Here is a 24,424-nt window from a genome sequence, read left to right on the forward strand (position 1 = left end):
TTTCTGCTGTCATATTTCTACATTTCTAAGTAAAATGGCAAGTCTCCCTTAACTCCAACCCAGGATCCCCTGTTAATCTGGATTAATGCTGAAACATTAAATAAAAACATAAAACAAAAGGAAAAGCTTGTTAAAACATCAGCTAGCAGCCAAGTTGGTACTGGTAGAACTGTAGCAGCTTTGTCTATTTGCAGTTTGTGTAACAAGGATAAAGATGACAGATCGAAAAGACAGACATTTTAGATAAGTTTCAGGCAACATTCTGCAACTTCCATTGAAGTAAAAAGTACAACTAGCTGCACTTCTGTAATCAACAAGACTGACTGCTTGAATCCCAAAAATATATAAAAGAATCATTATGAAAATAAGAAAATTGTTTATGTTTGACTAATGCTTTCCTTATCAAAAATAAATGCCTTTGTGACAAAGTCTTCTTCACTGCTAGAACCTTCTAAATTCACACATTGAAGATAGACACAAAGGGAGTTGCATAAATCTTTGTGGTTAAAGTACAAAACTACTAAGATCACACTAAAACAAAAATAATAATAAAAAAAAAAAGTTGAAAAAAAGCCTTCCAGGGCCCAATAAACATGCCCTAACTTTACTACTGCAACTGACTTCCTCCACATGAAAAATCACCAATATCGACCAGTACTGCTGGGAATAATGAGCCACAGCAAAGCTATGTTGATTAAATTCAGTTCACTGCCAAGGTTAAGATTTCTGTCCAAAGATGTGAAAGAAGTTTTTCGATTGCCTTCAGATCTATACAGATGGTGGGTCTGCCATGCGATACAACTTGAAGTCTTGCTCGGAAGAGCATAGCATACCGAATTTTTTTACTGCTGTAGTTTTATTTGGGCTTACTATGTACAACATCTAATTAATAATTGATCAGTGTGGATTCCAAATTAACATACATAAAATCAAAGGCATACAAATAAGACATAATATAAGACATTTAAATAACTTTTCAAAAGCAGAAACATAAGACTGTCATAAGAAAGCAAAAAGTCTAAAAACAAAAGAATAAAGATTAAGAATATAATTATTTAAAATTAACTGATTTATGCTTCTTTCTAAAAAACTTAGAGAGGCTAATATTCAACCACAGAGTGACTAGTTTAGCTAGCTGGATATAGTTATCTGACTAACTTAATGGAATATTCAGCGCCATGGCCGCACCTTGGAATATACCCGGCTATCTTAAAGTTAGCCAGGTAAGTATATCTGGCTAACTTTGGTCGCGCCATAGGGCTGTCCTAGAGTTACCTGAACTTAAGTGGTTAATTCTAGCCTGCCCGCCTTCTAATATCACCGTTTTGCAATTTAGACATAACTTTTTAGTTAGCCGTTTAAATGGCTTCTGAATATCAGCCTCAGAACCTTCTACACCTGCCTGAGGTCAGAATCTAAAGCAATGCATAATACTGGTCCAATGCGAAAATGCTCTCGACCTGGTTTCCTTAAGACAACTTTTTAAGCTTGGCACAGATAGCATACACTGACTATTAGAACTTAGTCTAAGCAATTGGTCAAGGCATCACAATCAACCTTATCTGTATGTAAATCGGAAGGTCTAATAATGTTTACACAATATGAAAATTCCCTAGGTTGACTTATTGAAACATTAATGTGCCATATATGTACTTTTTGCCTCTCTTACCTTGATCTTTCTTCACCCCAGCAAATTCTTGTCTTTTTTGAAGATATACAGAAAAATCCTGGAATATCATTATCTTTACTTCCTTTATAAAGTAATTCACCAGCACTGTGAGCTGCACTTAATATCCTTTGCTTGTTGGAAAATGTATATAGTTTTATTATGACACCATGTGGTTAGTCCACCTTTGGCTGGAGCTGAGGTAAGCACTTGGTGTGTGTGGTCTAATTTTATAAGTCCACCTTTGCACTGCAAATCAAATATTTCTGGCAATCATTTTGCAAAAAATTTGAACTGAGTCATTCCCATCTGCCTTTTCTGGGACTCTGAGCACACGTATATTATTACATATTGAACAATTGTCAAGATCATCAAGCTTATCCAAAACATATTTATAGTCCCGCTCCAGTTTCTCTCTCTTAGCTCTGGCACATGTAACAGAGCCTTCTAAATCAGAGACCCTTGTTTCCACTTCCTCCAGCCAGGTAGAATTATCATGGACCATGCCTACTAAATGAGCAATCTTAACAACTATGATTTTGAGACATGAATCCAATTTTTTTTGTAATTTTGGCAGCCAGAGTTTCAATCAGATTTTTTAATGCAGCCATTACCTCCAGCCTGCTCGAGCTCAGCTGCTCCTCTCTCATTATCTGAGGCAGAGTCCTCTCCTCACATGGCCTTCTTAGTTTTCTGTCTATTTACTGCCATTTTTTACTTTTGTTCCCTGGTTAGCCCACAATGCTGGCATAGGCCTCTTGCCCACTTCCCTTGGCCATCGGTGTTTTGTTAATTGTGGCACTAAAGTATCACGATGAAGGATATTAACTTAGGCCCAATGGGGTCTCGGCTGCATGTCATCCATTCAGCTCAGAGCATGACTGGAAGTCCTCCCAACTCCCATCTTTAAGGGCCGTGGACAGACAAAGTTTTCAGGGTAACTAAGCTATGCAAAATGCCCCTGCTCTCAGAAATGTTTGCAGATATCTCTTATGAATATTCATAGAGAATATTCTGAATACCAAAATCATTTGTAACCCTCTACAACCAGATAAGGGAAACACTGCTTAAAGGGAAGAATTGTCAAATATTTTTATAGATTTAATTCTTGTTTTGTCATCTTACTAAATACTTAATGCAACTTTTAGGTATTTTTCATTTGTTAGCACTCTGTTTTTACAAGTGCCTCCATGTAAATGACTGTCTTTTTTTGTGTTTTCAGCTGCAAGTGTTATTGGGTAAAAGTGATGTCACACTGCTGTGGTAGCTCCTGCATGCATGCATCCTGTTTTGCCTCCATTGGGAGGGTCTTCTGCAGGTAAAGGAGATTAGTGTTAGCATGAGGTAAGCAGCAGCTACCAGCTGGGCCTGCTGCCATTTGTTGTCCTGGCAATGGATTTGACAGATGGCAAACAGCAGAAGCCAGCTTAGGGGAATGACTCAACAGCAGTTAAGGATGGGAGAGAGGGACAGCATGTGGGGGGGGGGGGGGGGGGGGGGAGAAGGGAGGCTAGGAGAGGGAGAGCATGATAGAAAAATGGGAAAGTGAGGAAGAGGTGGGGAATACTTGATGTCAGGGGTGGGGATGCAAGGCAAGAAGTATGGCATAGAGTGAAGATAAACACCACATGCACATTTGCCTATTTTCCCCTCTCAGAACTGAAAATCTTAAGGTGGGGAAGAGAACCAGAGAAGCAGCAGCAGTTAGAGGGGCAAGGAAACAGAGGTAACTTTCTGATGAACTCTGCAGCAATCAGGCTGCAGAAAAAACAGCACTTCAATGTCACAGGGGTGCACCTTGGGGCACATCCTTGCAGACTGATAACAAGAGGACTTCAAGTATGAGAACATAAGAACATGCCATAAGGGGTCAGACCAAGGGTCCATCAAGCCCAGCATCCTGTTTCCAACAGTGGCCAATTCAGGCCATAAGAAACCTGGCAAGTACCCAAAAACTACGTCTATTTCATGTTACCGTTGCTAGTAATAGCAGTGGGTATTTTCTAAGTCAACTTAGCTGGTAATGGACTTCTCCTTCAAGAACTTATGCAATCCTTTTTTAAACACAGCTATAATAACTGCACTAACCACATCCTCTGGCAACAAATTCCAGAGTTTAATTGTGCGTTGAGTGAAGAACTTTCTCCGATTAGTTTTAAATGTGCCACATGCTAACTTCATGGAGTGCCCCCTAGTCTTTCTATTATTTGAAAGACTAAATAACTGATTCACATCTACCCGTTCTAGACCTCTCATGATTTTAAACACCTCTATCATATCTCCACTCAACTGTCTCTTCTCCAAGCTGAAAAGTCCTAACCTCTTTAGTCTTTCCTCATAGGGGAGCTGTTCCATTCCCCTTATTTGGTCGCCCTTCTCTGTACCTTCTCCATCACAATTATATATATATATATATATATTTTTTTTTTAGAGATGCAGCAACCAGAATTGTACACGGCATATTCAAGGTGGGGTCTCTCACCATGGAGCGATACAGAGGCATTATGACATTTTCCGTTTTTATTCACCATTCCCTTCCTAATAATTCCCAACATTCTGTTTGCTTTTTTGACTGCTGCAGCACACTGCACCGACGATTTCAATGTGTTATCCACTATGATGCCTAGATCTCTTTCTTGGGTGGTAGCACCTAATATGGAATCTAAAATTGTGTAACTACAGCAAGGGTTATTTTTCCTTATATGCATCACCTTGCACTTATCCACATTAAATTTCATCTGCCATTTTGATGCCCAATTTTCCAGTCTCACAAGGTCTTCCTGCAATTTATCACAATCTGCTTGTGAATTAACTACTCTGAACAATTTTGTATCATCTGCAAATTTGATTACCTCACTCGTCATATTTCTTTCCAGATCATTTATAAATATATTGAAAAGCACGGGTCCCAATACAGATCCCTGAGGCACTCCACTGCCCACTCCCTTCCACTGAGAAAATTGCCCATTTAATCCTACTCTCTGTTTCCTGTCTTTTAGCCAGTTTGCAATCCACAAAAGGACATCGCCACCTATCCCATGACTTTTTACTTTTCCTAGAAGTCTCTTATGAGGAACTTTATCAAACGCCTTCTGAAAATCCAAGTACACTACTTTATTTGCAATCCTTGCAAATGTAAACAACCCCCCCCCACCCAATGTCCAGCACAAAAAAACCCCCTGCTGTTTTGCAACTTCTGCTAAGGTGAGGAACAAAATATGTAATACCTGTGCAGCCAGAATTTCCCCTTTAAAATCATCTCTAATTCCACCTTCTCTTTTCCATCTTTCCCTTGTGACCCTGTGCCATTATCATTTTGAATTCCTGGTTTCGACCTTGGCTTACTTTTCATATCGCATCTGCCTTGTAGTGATGGGTAACACAGAAAAACAGAATATGACAGCAGATAAGGACTGCAGGACCCATCCTGGTACATTGCTGTAGACTCCAGTTAATCTCTGGCTTTCCCTTCACTTCTTCACAACTAGGAATCCTCTGTTGTCATCCCATGCTATCTTCAATTTCATTACTGTTTTGTCTTTACCATCTCTACTAAGGATATCATTTCCTGCATCCATAACCCATTCCTTAATGAAAATTAATAGAGTCATTACTAATGTAAAAGACAATGGATTGACTTGAATCCAGTGGATTGCAGGATACAAGGCAGCAAGATTCTATCAGAAGATCATATCAAATCCGATCAATTATTTTTATTGGGTGACCAAAGAGTTTGATGGGGACAAGCAATGGATGTGGTCTACTTGGATTTTAGTAAAACATTCGATACTGTCCCACATAAAAGGTTCAAAAATAAACATGAGCGTTTAGAGGTGGGTTCCAAGGTGGCTGACTGGGTTAGAAACCAGATGATAGAGAATAATGGTAAATGGTGTTTACTTCAAGGAAAGAGGGGAAATCAGTGGAGTGCATCAGGGATTAATCCTGCAACCAGGTCCATTCAATATATTCATCAGTGACATCATAGAGGAGTTAGTAGGAAAGGTTGGTCTTTTTGCAGATCATACTAAGATCTGCAATATAACAGGCACTTTTGATAGAGTAGACAAAATGAGAAGCAATCTAAGAAAGCTTAAGGAGGGGTCAAGTGTTGTCAGCTAAGATTCAAAGCACAAAGTCATGTATTTGGGTTGCAAAAAATGCAAGGGAGCAGGACACAATCGGGGATGAGATATTGATCCATACTAAATAGAAGAGAGATGTTGGGATGATCATGTCTGATGATTTTAAGAGTGCAAAACAATGCAACAAATCAGTGGCCAAAGCCAGAAGGATGCTGGGGTACATAGGGAAAGGCAAAACAAGCAGGAAAAGGAGACAATGTTTTTATACAAGTCATTGGTGAGATCCAATATGGCGACCAATTCTAGTGACCGCACTTCCAAAGGATATAGACAGCAGAAGCAATCCAGACAAGGACTACTAAAATAGCGCAGAGTCTGCACAAAAATCTTAATTACACAAGACTTAAGGACCTAAATAAGTGTAAACTACAGAAGGAAGGTGGGGGAGATACAATGAAAACTTTCAAGCACCTCAACAGTATAAATAATGCACAAGCAGTAACCCTTTTTCAATGGAATTTTAAAACCAGAGGTCATTATATAAGGTTCCATGGGGTAGATACAGGAGTGAATCATAAGGGAAAGTATAGTACTATAAGAGTTCATGGATCCTTATCTTGAAAAATTCAATTAATGAAACTTGAAAATTAATTAAATCAACATATCCTTTGTTTATTAAATGACTGCTTGCAGACAAATCTTTCGGACCCCCGACACAGACCGTGTTTTGCCACAAAGGCTGCGTTGGGAGGGACAAAGCCCAAAGGTAAAACGGTGAAGTCTGTAACATGGAAATGTTGAATATGTTGAATGTACTGAATGTATTGAGACCTGCAGAGGGAATTCAAAACAACTTTCAAGTGTATTGGCAGCAGCGTCTCCTTAAGGGAGAATTTCTGAAATTACTCAGAGGGAGGAGAAACGTGCAAAACTCTTTGCCGATTCGAAGGAACAGTATGGCTGCTTTGAATAGCCTTCCAGGAGAGTTAATAGATGCAAAAACAGTGGATTCGAGAAAGTATGAGATAAGCACAAAGAACACTTAAAGCAGTTGCAAAGAAATGAAGGAAAAGTCATAGATCAAATGGGGACTATATCAATGAAACTAAAGAAAATTGGGAAGATTAGATGAGCCTTACAATCCTCACCTACCATAATGTTCCGTGTTTCGAATTACTGTTTATAACTGCCCTTTGGTTATATAACTTTCTACATCAGTGATATTCACACCCAGCTTTCAAGGACTGCCAACAAGCCAAGTTTTCATGATATCCCAATGAATATGCATGAGATAGATTTGCATACAATGGAGGCAGTGTGTTTGCAAATCTTTCATGCATATTCATTAGGGATATCTTGAAAACCTGACCTGTTGGCAGCTTTCAATGCAGTGCCGGAGCAAGTGTGTCCAGCCACCCTAGGCAGTGACATGATCGTTATGTCATCTCTCTTTCTTTCGACCTGACCCATCGCGCAAAATATGTCTCTGTTCAGAAATGTGATCTCTCCCATTGCCATGTGTGCCTCTCCAGCCTCTTTACATTTCAAAACTACCACCCTTGCGTCAGACGACGATGCTCTAGGCAGCCGCCTATTATGCCTAATTGTCCCTCTAGCCCTGTTTCGATGACTGGAAGTGAAGACCACTGCTCTGCATACATAAAACTATTATTCTGCAAATGGCCACCATAATACTTTTTTTTTTTTTTTTTTTTTTAGATTATGCAGCATATTTTTCAATCCTAGAGATCTCACTTTAGATGGGCAAATAGTAGTGGCTGGACAGGGTATCCTACCAAAACATTACTCAATTCTCAATTACATTTTACTGTGTTCTGTAGCAATTTCCAGCAAAGAACTTTGCTTTTAATAACACTAAAAGATAATTAACAAAATTCTCTCACACTAATGATCTGCTCCCATCCACAGAAGCTGAACATAATAGTGTAAGAATTGCCATGCCTGGTCAGAGGAAAGTCAGCTATTTTAACAGCCCCATATCTGCACATGTGCAGAGTTCCTAATCCTATGCCATGCATCCACGTGGGCTCAGGGTAAGCCAGAGGAGTCTGAGCCCCAATTTGATACAGGTAATCGCCAGCTCTGTGTGCCACACTAAGAGCTGCTAGAGAAGAGGAGCTGCTCCTACAAGGATCTTCTGCTTGCCGAGAGGGGCCACATTGTGATGAGAAAGCCAGGCTGCGCTGCCCTCTCTTCTAAAATGTAAATGGTCACTTAGACAACAAATATCCAAAAATCTGCACCTACAACTCAAAGCTGGAATTAGCTTTCCTAACCTTATCTTAATCAGTTCCTCAATTAAAGATTACATTGTGTTTCTATCCCAAACCATATGGAGAATTTGCCCCTTTTTTCACCCTTCACTGGTGCCAAATATTTGGTTCTAGTTCAAGGTTTACTCCTATCATGGTTAGATTATTTTAAGTCCTTCCTGACAGATCTTCTCAAAGCAAAAAAGTTAGGTCATCTGAAGGGGACAGAACAATGATAAATGTTATTACTCAGCTCTTTTATAACCTGCACTGGCTCCCAGTTCATCCCTGTTATCAAATATAAGCTTCTCTGGTCCCTTTTCATCCAGACTTTCAGATCAACTGGGACACAAGATAATCGCTGTTCTCAATCTAGCAGCCTCCCCCTTCTATTTGCTTGCTCTGCAAACTCCAGATGTAAAAACTTTCCATTACTGATGCCACTTTGACGGAAACCACATCCATCCCGGAGCCCGGGCTGCGGGCCCACTCCTTATCTTCTTCTCTAAGATCCACTGTTGCTCTCGTTTTGTACAACTGCTTGTTCTAAGTTATGTCTGATGCTTTGGCTAAAAGCATCCGGCACGTAAAGCAGAAGATAAATCAAATAAATAAATTAAACACACAGCAATATTACTGGAGCTGGTACGGAGTCTGAAAAAAACAGGTAAAATCATTTTGGAACCGGCTTAGATTACATCCAAATAAGCATCTTTAATATGAAAACTCATTTCTAGGTAGCCTGAAATTAACATATTTGAATGTATTTTTCTATGAAAAGGCCCACACCTCAACTAACTGCTGCAAGAATGACGAGATGCTTCTGGCAGGTAACACCCCTTGTATTACAAAATTCCTGCCCGACTGTTGGATTATTATTACATTTCTAATTATTCAAATAAACAAAGATAAGGATTTGGAGAAATTGTACCGACAAGGTTCCTGCAACATATCAGCGGGAGATACTACTCTGTCATTTATTCAAATGGCTTGGGGAAGGCATCAGTAAAATTATCTATTACTGAAGCAAATGTTCCAGACATACTAATTTCGGCAATAGTTAAATCTATCATGAAAAAACCTCAATCCACTTCCCATGATTTATTAAACTTAAGACTAACCTCCAATTTACCATGTATATCTAAGATTCTGGAGAAAGTAATAAACAAACAACTAACAGATTATCTTGAAACACATAGCACACTATTCCCTGCACAACATGGATTCAGAAAATATTTTAGTACTGAGACTATCATCTCTATATGATACTATCCTTAGAGGAAACGATAACAGCCAAACTTATTTTCTGATATTGCTAGATATTTCATCAACTTTTGATACAGTTAATCATAAAATGTTCTTAGATAGATTAAATTAAATAGGTATTAAAGACTCTGCACTGAAATGGTTTGACTCTTACTTAAAAAATGGATCATTTAAAGTGAAATTTCAGCAAAAAGAATCCCAACCAATTAATCTTCAGCATGGTGTACCCCAGGGATCCTCCCTATCTGCGACCCTGTTTAATGTTTATATGCTTCCTTTATGTAGAATTTTATCTGGCTTCGGTCTTACGCATTTCATATATGCTGACGATGTACAAATTTTAATTCAGATTGAAAAATCTATTGATCTAACACTTAAGCTTTGGGATATTTATCAATCTGCCATTAACAAAGTTTTATCCCAAATGAATCTTTCGCATTAATGCAAAAGAGACTGAAATTCTATATCTCTCACCTAAATTATACCAGGCAAAGGAACTTGAAATTCAGGAAGCTGCAAAAAAGTATCCCATTTCCCTGGAAGTCCGAGATCTTCCTAGATTGTGAATTCACATTGAAAGCGTACGTTAAAAAAATCATAGAAGATGGGTATTTCAAACTGAATGTTCTGAAAAGATTGAAGCCTCTTATTTCCAAAAGATTTTAGAACAGTCTTACAAAGCACTTGTTTTGTAGAAATTGGATTATTGTAATTCGATTTTTTTGGGCTTACCAGCTAACGTTACTAGACCATTATAATTACTGCAGAATTCAGCGACTAGACTTCTAATAGAAACTAAAAGATCTGATCATATTGGACCAATATTAAAGGACCTTCATTGGTTGCCTGTGAAATACAGAACTCAACATACAGTTCTATCCCTAATCCATAAAACCCTTTACAATGAAAAGATTGAATGGTTTCCTCAACATTACACTTTCTTATCCCATCAAGAATTACAAGATCAGCAGGTACAGGGATGTTACCAATACCTTCCCCTAAGATTGCCCATTTGAATAATGTGAGAGAAAGGGCTATTTCCATTGCCGGGCCCCTGCTGTGGAACTCTTTACCACAGGAACCAAGGATGGAATCGGACATTAAGTTATTTAAAAAGGGTATTAAAACATGGCTATTCAAACAAGCCTTCCAAGAGTGTTAACCTAAGAATTATATACACCTTGTAATAATTATATACACCTTGTAAAACCTTCCTACATTTAGGAAAAGACTCAAAACGTGGTTATTTATGAAAGCTTTTCCAGACTCCAACTGAACCTTAATTTCTCCATTAACTAACGCTTAGAACCTTCTTTAACATGATAATTAGTAATTCTACTTCAACAGGGTAATTTCTTCAACATTGCAAAAGCCGTACCTTATTTCACACTATTAATTGGCATACTTGTTCTCTATGTTAAATTCCTAGCCCCTTTTTCTCTGTTCCAAGTTGGGTAATTCCCTTGTTTTATTGTAATTGCAATCATTTTATCAGTACCTGTTAATGTTTATTATCATTTAAATATTATTTTGTGTTCCTGCACCTCTTGTTAATTGTAAACCGGCATGATGCAATTCTCATCGCGAATGCCGGTATAGAAAAACTTAAAATAAATAAAAATAAATAAAATAGAAATATGTAATGAATATTATTAACTCTGCTCTTACTGTTCTGTCTCTTTAACTACTTAAATTTTAGGATTTATTATTTTCCAGTTTATTTAAATTTATTAGTTTATTATGAAACTTTGTATTTTCTTCTCTTTTAACTTTTGAAAATAAATATTCAATTAAAAATATTTGTTAACTAATGTAAACTGATGTGATGTTCTCATGAAACTTCGGTATATAAGAATTAATAAATAATAATAACAAAGAGCTAAATGTTAATCAGGATCTGTTTTATAGCTGAATTTACTTCAACAGTAAATCAGCAGTTCAGAGAAAAATATTGAACTTTGAACTCTCTCTCTCTCTATATATATATATATATACACACACACACACACACAAAAGCAGCTAATTCCACTGATGTGATCTATAAACAGTTCTGAATGTTCAATTTAATGTTAGATATTGCTGTCAGAACCTGATTAATGTATTTTAAATTACCCTTAAAACTGTGCAGATCCCAGGAGTGTAATAAACCTGGCATACAAAAGATGGCTTACTTGACTGTTACTCTGTTTGATGAATCCTGAAGGTCACCTGGATCAAAGAGCTGAGAATCTTTAAGTCCAAGTTCTTTGCAGCCTCTTAAGAATAAGATAATATTGTCCTGAAACAAGGTGAACAAAAAAAAAATATAAACTCAGATCCTCTTAACTGAAGATCACTTTAATGACTCAGTCTTCCGGCTTCCCATATTCACACATACATATATATACAGAGAGAAAGAGATGCACACAAACAGCTATGCTTTAATGCGCATAACTCCTTTGAAAATTCACTCCATATTACTGAATTTTCAAAGGACTTTACAAGTGTAAATGGGCTTTTGAAAATTGCTAGAATATACTTTTTTGCATGTAACTCCTTTAAAAATGTATTCCTATGCATGTAAAGGGTTTTGAAGCAATGGGACAGGTTGGACTGGTTCATTTTATCAGATTCTACAGACAAAATTACATCTTTATGAGCAATATACTTAAGTATAGTTTACTCAGTGTAATTCAAAGTCAATTAAAGCTTTAGAAAACACAATCTCCTTACTTGAAAAATCATGGACTGATTGTACAACATTTTGTTCAAGAAAAAATGTCATATTTAACTGGATGCAAAACTTTAGCCTATCCTGTTCTTTGCCCCTCTATTTCTGAACAGTCTTGTACTTAACATTTTGCAGTTTTCTGCAGTACTGCAGAGTTTTTCAGTGGCCACATGACATAGAAACATAGAAATGATGACAGAAGTAGACCAAACGGCTCATCCAGTCTGCCCAGCAAGCTTCACACTTTTTTTTCCCTCATACTTATCTGTTTCTCTTGGCTCTTAGTAACCTTTTGGTTCTATTTCCCTTCCACCCCCACCATTAATGTAGAGAGCAGTGTTGAAACTGCATCTAAGTGAAATATCTAGCTTAATTAGTTAGGGGTAGTAACCGCTGCAATAAGCAAGCTATACCCATGCTTATTTGTTTACCCAGACTATTCAGTCCTTGTTGGTTGTTGTCTGTATATAGATCCACTTTTCTTCATTCCCCCTGCCATTGAAGCAGAGAGCTATGCTGGATATGCATTGAAAGTGAAGTATCAGGCTTATTTGGTTTGGGGTAGTGACCACCATAACAAGCAAGCTACTCCCCATTTTTTTGTGAATGCAAATCCTTTTTTTTTTTTTTTACACATTTCCTCTTGCCGTTGAAGCTTAGAGCAATATTGGAGTTGCATTAAACGTGTGTATGTTTACTGAATAAGGGTATTATCTCCAGGTAGTAGCCATCATTCCCGCGAGTCACCCACTCTTCATTCACATCCTCTATGTCACTGCCATCCTGGATGCACAAGACAGGGGATAATAGATTAGTAATAATGGTTTGAAAACCATAAGCCAAGAACAAGAGTGACCTGCTCTGTGTAACCTTTTTGAACTGGTCAAAAAAAAATAAAATAAAGGACATGCTCAACATAGAGGTCATTTATATATGACTGCGTCAGGTTTACAAGGCTGTCAATTGTCCTTTCGCACTGAGGATATCTCCCCAAGGCCTACTGCCCAGGAGGGAAGGGTTAGGTCGGCCATCATAGTTGGTGATTCGATTATTAGGAATGTAGATAGCTGGGTGGCTGCTGGACGTGAGGATCGCCTGGTAACATGCCTAACTGGTGCGAAGGTGGCGGACCTCACGCGTCACCTAGATAGTATTTTAGACAGTACTGGGATGGAGCCGGCTGTTGAGGTACATGTGGGCACCAACGACATAGGAAAATATGGGAGGGAGGTTCTGGAAGCCAAATTTAGGCTCTTAGGTAGAAAGCTTAAATCCAGAACCTCCAGGGTAGCATTCTCTGAAATGCTCCCTGTTCCATGCGCAGATCACCAGAGGCAGGCAGAGCTCCGGAGTCTCAATGCGTGGATGAGACGATTGTGCAAGGAAGAGGGATTCAGTTTTGTTAGGAACTGGGGAACCTTTTGGGGAAGGGGGAGCCTCTTCCGAAGGGATGGGCTCCACCTTAACCAGGGTGGAACCAGACTGCTGGCACTAACCGTTAAAAAGGAAATAGAGCAGCTTTTAAACTAGAACAAAGGGGAAAGCCGACAGTCGCTCAGCAGTGCATGGTTCGGAGAGAGGTATCTTCAAAGGATACTAACGATGCATTAGAATTGGGGCATCCCGACAGTGAGGTTCCAATAATAAGAAAAGTAGTCCAAGTGCCTGTAACTAAAAACTCACCTGAGCTAAAAAAAATTCTAACTTATCCCTATCAATTAAAAAGCAGAATGAAAATACAAACAAAAAACAAACTTTGAAATGTTTGTATGCTAATGCCAGAAGTCTAAGAAGTAAGATGGGAGAATTAGAAAGTATAGCAGTGAATGATGACAGTCTTAATTGGCATCTCAGAGACATGGTGGAGAGAGGATAACCAATGGGACAGTGTTATACCGGGGTACAAATTATATTGCAATGACAGAGAGGAGCACCCGGGAGGAGGTGTGGCGCTTTATGTCCGGGATGGCATAGAGTCTCATGCAGGATGTTTATCCAACAGGATAAACATCCAGGATGAGACTAAATACAAAATTGAATCTTTATGGGTAGAAAACCTTTGTGTGTCGGGGAAGACTATAGTGATAGGAGTATACGACCGTCCACCTGGTCAAGATGGTGAGACAGACAGTGAAATGCTAGGAGAAATTAGGGAAGCTAACCAAATTGGTAGTGCAGTAATAATGGGAGACTTCAATTACCCCAATGTTGACTGGGTAAAATGTATCATCGGTACACGCTAGAGAGAACGTTGCTGGATGGAATAAATGCTAGTTTTATGGAGCAATTGGTTCAGCAACCAACGAGAGAGGGAGCAATTTTAGATCTAATTCTCAGTGGAGCACAGGACTTGGTGAGAGAGGTAACGGTGGTGGGGCTGCTTGGCAATAGTGATCATAATATGATCAAATTTGATTTAATGACTGGAAGAGGACCAGTGTGCAAATCCACGGCTCTCGTGCTAAATTTTCAAAAGGGAAACTTTGATAAAATGAGAAAAATTGTTAGAAAAAAATGAAAGGAGCAGCTACAAAAGTAAAAAATGTCCAAGAGGCGTGGTCATTGTTAAAAAAATACCATTCTAGAAGCACAGTCCAGATGTATTCCACACATTAAGAAAGGTGGAAAGAAGGCAAAACGATTACCGGCATGGTTAAAAGAGGAGGTGAAAGAAGCTATTTTAGCCAAAAGATCTTCATTCAAAACTTGGAAGAAGGATCCAACAGAAGAAAATAGGATAAAGCATAAATGTTGACAAGTTAAATGTAAGACATTGATGACAGGCTAAGAGAGAATTTGAAAAGAAGTTGGCCATAGAGGCAAAAACTCAGAGTTTTTGCAGAAAGCCTGTGAGGGAATCAGTTGGACCGTTACATGATCGAGGGGTTAAAGGAGCACTTAGATGAGATAAGGCCATCGGGGAAAGATTAAATGATTTCTTTGCTTCGGTGTTTACTGAAGAGGATGTTAGGTAGGTACCCGTAATGGAGAAGGTTTTCATGGGTAATGATTCAGATGGACTGAATCAAATCACTGTGAACCTAGAAGATGTGGTAGACCTGATTGACAAACTGAAGAGTAGTAAATCACCTGGACTGGATGGTATACACCCTAGAGTTCTGAAGGAACTAAAAAATGAAATTTCAGACCCATTAGTAAAAATTTGTAACCTATCATTAAAATCATCCATTGTACCTGAAGACTGGAGGATAGTTAATATAACCCCAATATTTAAAAAGGGCTCCAGGGAAGATCCGGGAAACTACAGACCAGTTAGCCTGACTTCAGTGCCAGGAAAAATAGTGTAAAGTGTTCTAAACATCAAAATCACAGAACATATAGAAAGACATGGTTTAATGGAACAAAGTCAGCATGGCTTTACCCAAGGCAAGTCTTGCCTCATAAATCTGCTTCACTTTTTTGAAGGAGTTAATAAACATGTGGATAAAGGTGAACCGGTAGATGTAGTATACTTGGATTTTCAGAAGGCGTTTGACAAAGTTCCTCATGACAGTCTTCTAGGAAAAGTAAGTAGTCATGGGATAGGTGGCGATGTCCTTTCGTGGATTGCAAATTGGCTAAAAGACAGGAAACAGAGAGTAGGATTAAATGGACAATTTTCTCAGTGGAAAGGAGTGGGCAGTGGAGTGCCTCAGGGATCTATATTGGGACCCTTATTTTTCAATATTTTTATAAATGATTTATTTTATTTTATATTTATTTAGTGTTTTTCTATACCGGCATTCATGATTAGAAACCACATCATGCCGGTTTACATAAAACAAGGGGTGAGAACAAGAAACGAAAAAACAAGTGCAAGGAGAACAAAAGTTACATTACAACAGGGTCTTAAAACTGGGAAGAGAAATTAGAATAAGAGCGCCGAACGGTCGGGATTAAAATATTTACATTATTTACATTATGATATGATATAAGAAATATGACGAGTGAGATAATCATATTTGCAGATAACACAAAATTGTTCAGAGCAGTTAAATCACAAGCAGATTGTGATAAATTGCAGGAAGACCTTGTGAGACTGGAAAATTGGGCATCAAAATGGCAGATGAAATTTAATGTGGATAAGTGCAAGGTGATGCATATAGGGAAAAATAACCCATGCTATAATTACACAATGTTGGGTTCCATATTAGGTGCTACAATCCAAGAAACAGATCTAGGTGTCATAGTGGATAACACATTGAAATTGTCAGTTCAGTGTACTGCGACAGTCAAAAAAGCAAACAGAATGTTGGGAATTATTAGAAAGGGAATGGTGAATAAAACGGAAAATATCATAATGCATCTGTATCTCTCCATGGTGAGACCGCACCTTGATTACTGTGTACAATTCTGGTCGCCGCATCTCAAAAAAGATATAATTGTGATGGAGAAAGTACAGAGAAGGGCTACCAAAATAAGGGGAATGGAACAGCTCCCCTATGAGGAAAGACTAAAGAGGTTAGGACTTATCAGCTTGGAGAAGAGACAGCTGAGGGGGGATATGATAGAGGTGTTTAAAATCATGAGAGGTCTAGAACGGGTAGATGTGAATCAGTTATTTACTCTTTCGGATAATAGAAAGACTAGGGGGCACTCCATGAAGTTAGCATGAGGCACATTTAAAACTAATCAGAGAAAGTTCTTTTTTACTCAACGCACAATTAAACTCTGGAATTTGTTGCCAGAGGATGTGGTTAGTGCAATTAGTATAGCTGTGTTTAAAAAAGGATTGGATAAGTTCTTGGAGGAAAAGTCCATTACCTGCTATTAAGTTCACTTAGGGAATAGCCACTGCCATTAGCAACATGGAATAGACAATTTTTGGGTGCTTGCCAGGTTCTTATGGCCTGGATTGGCTACTGTTGGAAACAGGATGCTGGGCTTGATGGACCCTTGGTCTGACCCAGTATGACATGTTCTTATGTTCTTAATACAAAAATCTGTGAGACAATCATCTTATGTTTTTATGATATATAGAAACTATAGAACAAGCTTAGATTTTCTAGACAAAGTGCTTTATAGTTATTTGATTTACCGCAACTCAGGCCTTTTCATCGGTAACTCAAGATGAGATACATTTAGGTATAGTAACTATTTTCCCTGTGCCCAGAGGGCTTACAATCTAAGGACCCTATTTATTCATTTATTTTATTTAGGCGTTTTATATACCGATCCATGTATAGATCACAATGATTTACAAAGTGACATTCATAGTTATAACTCAAACTGATTTGTTACGTAAGGCAAAGAGAATGGAAAATTAAAAAGAAACTTTAGTTTTCTCATCTTATTCAGTGGGTTGTTTTGAGAATTTTACATTCTCTCATTTGATTTACTTTTCAAGATTCAATTATTCTCTTTTGTCCTTGTCTTTGTGGTTCTTTATATTCTGAGGTTTTTAAGTTCATTTATATGCGATTTTGATTAGCCATGTTTTTAACTCACTTTTAAATCTTTCTATCTTGTATAATATGAAGCAGCTCAGGCAGAGAATTCCAGAGTGTTGGACCCACTATGGAAAACACATGATCTCTTATGTGTGTCAGATGTGTGCTCCGTATTGTGGGAATAGTCAATAGTCCTTTATTTTGAGATCTTAGAGTTTGTTGAGGATTGTACGGTTGTCGTGTCAGTCCTAACAAGCTGCTGTTATTGGAATGAATGATGTTGAATATTATCATTAATAATTTATAGCACATTCTGGATTATATTAGTAACTAAGGCAGTGACATCAAATAGGATGTGGTGATCCTATTTCCTAGATGCCAATAAGAATCTTGCTGCGGCATTTTGTAATAGTTGAACATAAGAAATGCCATACTGGGTCAGACCAAGGGTCCATCAAGCCCAGTATCCTGTTTTCAACAGTGGCCAATCCAAATCACAAGTACCTGGCAAGTACCCAAACATTAGATAAGCTACTATTGCTTATTAATTACCGTAATAGCAGTTTATAGATTTAACCTCTAGAAACGTATCCAAACTTTTTTTAAACCCAGTAGCACTAACTGCTGAAACCATATCCTCTAGCAATGAATTCTAGAGCGTAACTATGCGCTGAGTGAAAAAGAATTTTCTTCAATTTGTTTTAAATGAGCTAACTTCATGGAGTGCCTCCTGGTCCTTCTATTATCTGAGAGAGTAAATAACGATTTATATTAACTTGTTCAAGTCCTTTCATGATTTTGTAGACTTGTATCACATCCTTCCCCCCCTCAGTCTTCTCCAAACTGAACAGCCCTAACTTCTCTAGCCTTTCCTCATAGGGCAGCCATTCCATGCCCCATATCATTTTGGTTGCCATTCTCTGCACTTTAACCACTGCAGCTATATCCTTTTTGAGATGCGGTGACCAGAACTGCACAAAGTATTCGAGATGTGGTCTCACCATGGAGTGATTTAGAGGCATTATGACATCCTGTTTTATTTTCCATTCCTTTCCTAATAGTTTCTAACATTCTGTTTGCTTTTTTGATCACCACAGCACACTGGGCCGACGATTTCAATGTATTATCCACTATGATGCCTAGATTTCTTTCCTGGGTGGTAACTCCCAAGACAGAATCTAACATTGTGTAACTACAACAAGGGTTATTTTTCCCTATATGCATCACTTTGCACTTGTCCACGTTAAATTTCATCTGGCATCTGGAAGCCCAATCTTTCAGCCTCACAAGGTCCTCCTGCAATTCATCACAATCCACTTGAGATTTTAACTACTCTGCATAATTTTGTGTTATCCGCAAATTTTATCACCTCACTCATGATCCAGATCATTTATAAATATATTAAAAAGCACTGGTCCAGTACAGATCCTTGAGGCTCTCTACTGGTTTTAAGTGACATGCTGGAAGACCTAGTAGTAAGGAGTTACAGTAGACTAGGTTTGAAAAGATTAGAGTTTGCAATACAGTACAGAGTCCGCATAAGTTAATAATGGTTTCAACCGATGTAGTATTCTCAGCTTGGCGAAACCTGTCAATTAATTTACTGATGTGTATTTTCATTGTAAGGTTCTCATCTAGCGATATACCTAAATTCTGTACTTGATTTGAAGGATTAATTTGAAAATTATCCAGGTCTAGGGCAGGTGCTTTAATTATCGATGAGTTTCTACTCAGCAAAATAATTTCAGTCTATTTAGGGTTCAATGTTAGAGTTGCAAAAGTTGTTATATTGCTTTCATATAGATAGATATTAATGAGGCTGCATTTTCAAATGATCTGGAGAATGGTATGTAAAACTGTATGTCATCAACATACAAGAAGAAAGAATAAATATCTAAGTCTATTTTTTCATTATACTTGATCTCAGACTATTTAATGTACCTATCCTTTGGTACATCTTATCTGCTATGCTCAATGTGTTTATCCTTTGGGATATCTTGCCCTGCTCTTATGTTTGACATGACCGTTCTCAGATTGTTAATTGTTGTTTTCTCTTCAATGTCCTCAATTAGTTTTATGTAACATGTTGTTATAATCTGTAAACCGGAGTGAAGGCTACTCTGCTCTACCTCGGTATATAAAAAAATGCTAAATAAAATAAAATAAATAAAGAAGAAAGTTATTCCCAGCTTCATCATTAATTTACACAGTAGGAGCATGTAAATATTGAATAGTGTTGCTGAGAGGGCAGAGCTTTCAGGGACACCTGTATCATACTGGAAAGTGTCAGATATATGGTGGCCCAGTTTGACTTGAAATGTTCTGTTAGATAGAAATGAAGAGAACCATCTGAGAACCCTGCCATCGATCCCAGTGTTACTCATCTGATGGCATAACAGGTTATGGTCCACAGTTAAGTCAATTAGTACAAGACAGTAAGATTCATCTGCATCAAGTCCTTGTAAAACTGAGTCCATTAATGAGAGGAGTAATGTCTTAGTTGAGTAATGTTTCCTAAATTCAAATTGATTTAGGAAAAGAATATTTTGATCTTCCAGGTGATTTACAAGCTGGGATTACACCGCTTTCTCAACAACTTTTGCGAGAAAAGGCAGGTTGGATATTGGACAATAGTTATCCTAATTGTCAGTTCTACCAGACTTGCTTTTTATGATTGGCTTTATCACAGCTTGTTTTAACCCACTTGAAACAGTTCCTTCTGAGAGAGATAAGTTAATGTGATTGAGTGATAACCCCATGTACTTGTTTCAAGAAACTGGCTGGAATTCGGTCACATGAGTGAATGGTAGGATTAATTTTTTTTTTGGATGATTTGACTAATTTTCAGCTTCGATACTCTGACGAATGTGGACCACTTAACCATGCCATTTGAATCTTCAGGTATTTTTGTTGTACAACATAAAGGGAATTCTTTTTGTCTAAGAATGTGGTGGCATATTCATTGCCAGAGGCCTTTGTGAAGTTGTCATTTCTCGAGATACACATTTAATTAAAGACCCGACATTTTCTAACAACCTCAAAGAGCAGTTTGGAATTAAATATAACTCCATGAATCTGTTTAGCATAATAATATTTTTTTGCTTTGTTGGTTAGTGTATGGTATTTTGCAAGGAAAGATTTATATTTTCCTAGGGATTCAACAGATTGGCATTTACGGAATTGTTTCTCTAATTTTCTCAGGTTCTGCTTAGTGCTTCTTAATTCCTGCAGTGCTGCTGAGACATAACTTCTGCCAAACCTTGCCCACACCCCTCTCCTTCCCTTGATTTGAATAGTACCACTGCGATGCAGCCGGTATCGCATGTGGTAGGATGTTATCACATGCGATAAGGCCCTAACGCACACTATAAGGCCACATCGCAGCTTGATGAATGACCCGGTAAGAAGGCCAACTATATTCAATAGTGTGGCTGCATTGTTGAATATGCCTCCAAAGTTAGCCGGATAAGTTTATCTGGCCAACTTTGCTATTTGGACTGTATGAATATAGACCTCAGTTTTCTTTTTTCTTCATATAAAATATACACATAAAAGTCAGGATTAAAGATTAAGTCATCCATAAATCCAACTAAAAGGTTATAAAAGACTAATGAGACTCAAACATTTGCTTCAATGTTACCAGGGATGTAAATGCAAGCAATTTGGAGAGGCTAGTGAAACTAGAAATGGAGACATTTGGTTTGTGTGACTATAATAGTTGAGGGTACACAAACAGATAATTTAGCACACAGATAGGAAAGCAATGATTCCTAGAAGTGTTATACTGGTGGGTCAAATACTAAAGTCTGCATCTGTAACATGATCTTTTCACAGAGCGTTCTTTTTTCATTCATTCATTCTTATACTCTGCAATTCTAATATTATTCAATACAGATCACAATACAAAATCATCACACACAACTAAAACATTATGTAAATGAACAGCATTAATAAATACATCATAAAATCATTTAAAAACAGCACTAAATACTCACTTTAAACTTTTTTCTAAAATCAAGATAATTAGTCATTTGACATACTTTATTTGGTATAGCATTCCATAATTTGGGACCAGCACATGAAAACATCCTATCTTTGGTCTCCTGCTATCTATGCTCATGAAAAGATGAGAGAAAGTTTTTTCATGTCGATGGATTTGAAATACAATGGGCCAATAAGGCAAGGGATTACGGGGCCCATGTACTAAACAGCAATAGAAAATGACATGGCAACACGTGCTACTTACCGGTTTGAATGCCTAAAGTATAAAACTAATGAGATACAGAATGTGACAGGATTACCATGCACTCAAAAATACTGCGGCCATATCAGCGCTGCCATGTTCAACAACTCAGGTTTCCCTGTGCTACCCAGCCCAAAATGAAAGAATCAGCGTGGGGAACCTCCCTCTCCACCCAAACTCAAAAACAGGCCTCCAAAACCCCTCTGACACCCTCCTCCCAATGAACAATAAATTTCCCACATTATAATAAGAAGTCCAAATACAATAAGAATAGTATAATTCATAAACACAATTTTCAAACCACACAGAACGACTATTCAAACAATAACATAACTACCCCCCCCCCCCATAAAAAAAAACCAAACCCAATAAGGATTCTATTGGGACCCAACATCAGCCTTCATATTAAATCCTCCTCCCATGATGGAGAGAGAACCCAATTAAGAGTAAGTTAACAAATAAATGCTCTTTCAAAAGCTAATCTAAAGTGAGAACCAGGACTAAGCAAGCAGGCACAATGTTTGGCCAAACAGACACTCAATGATGGAGGGTAGTCATAAAAACTCTTCGTTTCTAACCCCGAGTGTCTGCATATTTGTGCAGTTTTTCAGAGAGGTAAACATAATCAGGTGTCGATCCACCTGACACCACGTTCTCCTCCCAGCAGATAACAGCCCCCAGACCTACTCAATACCTATCCTCCCCCATCGCCCAGACTAAACTCATCTCTCAAAGTCCTCAAAATATTCATAAGCTGAAGGGAACTAGTTTCCCTCTTGTTATCCACAGTGCCAAATTCAAAACAGTGGGGCTGACACACGACCAGCACACAGGGTTGACTTTCTAGTGGTGGGGGGGGAGGGGGAGAACAGGTACTGGGTCGGTAGGCAAGGAGCTAGTAGAGAATGCCTGTGCCAACCTTCGCTCTCAGTCCTACCCCCGATCTTACTTTTGTTCTTCCTCCTCCCCACTTACCTTCCTGAGCGTTGGGGGGGGGTCTTGACACTTCTTTGGCTGCTGGCAGGATTAGCTCTACCAGCCACCAAGGATCGCTGCCACAGGCCTCCACGCTTTGTGAACTCTGCCAGCCACCTCAAACCTGAACAGTCTGTGAATACTTTTTAAATTTGTGGGCCAGCAGCATTTTCTAGCTTGCATTGCACAAGATCAGCTGCCAAGTGCTGGCCCATGAGTTTGGAAAATTCTAACAATGCTTTAAAATTTGCTGATGGCCAAGAAGGCTCCAGGTCGGTAACTAGAGCAGAAAATCACCCGTGTCAGCACATGCTGCCCGCAGGTAGACCCAAAGGCCTTTAGGTCCAGAGTCTTATTGTCTGGCAGGGAAGAGGTGAGTGGAGGACTCCTTAAGGCTCTGAGCTACAGTTAACTTTTGCATTATTAGGCAGCTACATTAAGAGGTGAATTTTAAAAGCCAGGCGCGCCAAAAATCGGGAGATATGTGCGCATTGAAAAGCTGTCTACAAATGCACACATCTCCTGATACGCGAATACCTCAATTGGAATGAAAAAGAGGTGTGGTGTGGGCAGGGTGTGGCCATTTCAGGAGGGGGGGTGCCCAAGAGTTGTGCACACAAATACCTACACGCCCAAGTCCACTGCCGCACAACTTTACTTCTGCTATGGAGGAGGTGTAAGTTTAAAAAAATAAGCAAAACAGGCATCTGTGTGTGGGGGGGGGGGGGGGGGGGGGGGGGGGATTTGGAGGACCTACCGTAGCTCTAGACTTGAAAAACTGATGGAAGAACTGGACATGGTGTGAACGTGCACCTGTTATAAAATTCCTCCAGTTGTGCGGCTCAAACCTGACTTTGCGCTGTTGCGAGTGCCTACTTGCAAAATTGGGCACATACATACACACACCTAGGCTATTTTATAACATATGCATGTATGTGTGTGCACGTTATAAAACCGTTGCATCTCTGGGTGCGTGCTGACACGTGCACATGTACACCCATGCACCGGTTTGAAAGTTTCCGTCCCTGTCTCTTAGGTATTAACACTGGATAGTACATTCAGCGTTAAATCCTAATGAGATGATTTTTTTTTTGCATTAGCACAAGTGGTAACAATAGCATGCATGTAAATAGTTATTGTTTGTGCACTTTGTACATGGGTGGGAGCTTAAACTTGTGTTAATGATAGAAGCCCATGTACAATGGGCAATAAGTGAGTAGTACAAGATATTTAAAGGAGAAAAAGTAACACACTAAATACTTACCATTAGTAAGTAGATTAGGCATAGAGAATTTGCTGTTTCATCATATCTTGCTGACCATAAAACAATTTACTCTCTGCATAGTAAGGGTGTGCAGGACAAATATTATTTCAACATATATTATTGTGGGGAGATTCTTGCCCATATTTTGTTTCATTGTTTTGTTTTTAATTTCAGCAAATAATGCATACTATAAGCAATAGAAAATGAATGGAATTTCATGTTTTTTTCTATGGTTTCTTTTTTGAAATGAGATGAAAGATATACTCAATGTCACTGACAATATCTATGTTTCAAATGAAAGCACTGCATAGTAACTTGAACTGTGCAATCCTAGATGATGCTTGCCTCACCTATGATTTTTCTCATCTCTGCCACAAACTGCACAAAGGAGCTACCTACCACATGGTACCACAAACAGCAAGAGCGGCTAATGCATGCCCTACCCCTGAATCTCTCCCCAAGCTCTACATCTCACACTGATGATAGCAGCAAGCAGCACCAGCGAAGGTTCATCCCCTCTCCATAGAACATGACAGATCAGCTAGATACCCC

At 38.6% G+C, this 24,424-nt stretch overlaps 1 protein-coding gene across 14 annotated transcripts in view; it reads right to left on the minus strand.

Annotated features, from left to right (window-relative positions):
* Positions 1-24,424, minus strand: part of LIMCH1 (LIM and calponin homology domains 1) — a 692,462-nt gene that overhangs the window by 174,075 nt on the left and 493,963 nt on the right. For all 14 annotated transcript variants that reach the window (XM_029588796.1, XM_029588765.1, XM_029588757.1 and 11 more), the window contains one exon: positions 11,462-11,568. In XM_029588796.1, the coding sequence (XP_029444656.1) occupies positions 11,462-11,568 (107 nt within the window). The remainder of the gene's footprint in view (positions 1-11,461; positions 11,569-24,424) is intronic.

Source organism: Rhinatrema bivittatum, chromosome 1, assembly GCF_901001135.1.
Source record: "Rhinatrema bivittatum chromosome 1, aRhiBiv1.1, whole genome shotgun sequence".
In the NCBI taxonomy this organism is placed as follows: Eukaryota; Metazoa; Chordata; class Amphibia; order Gymnophiona; family Rhinatrematidae; genus Rhinatrema; species Rhinatrema bivittatum.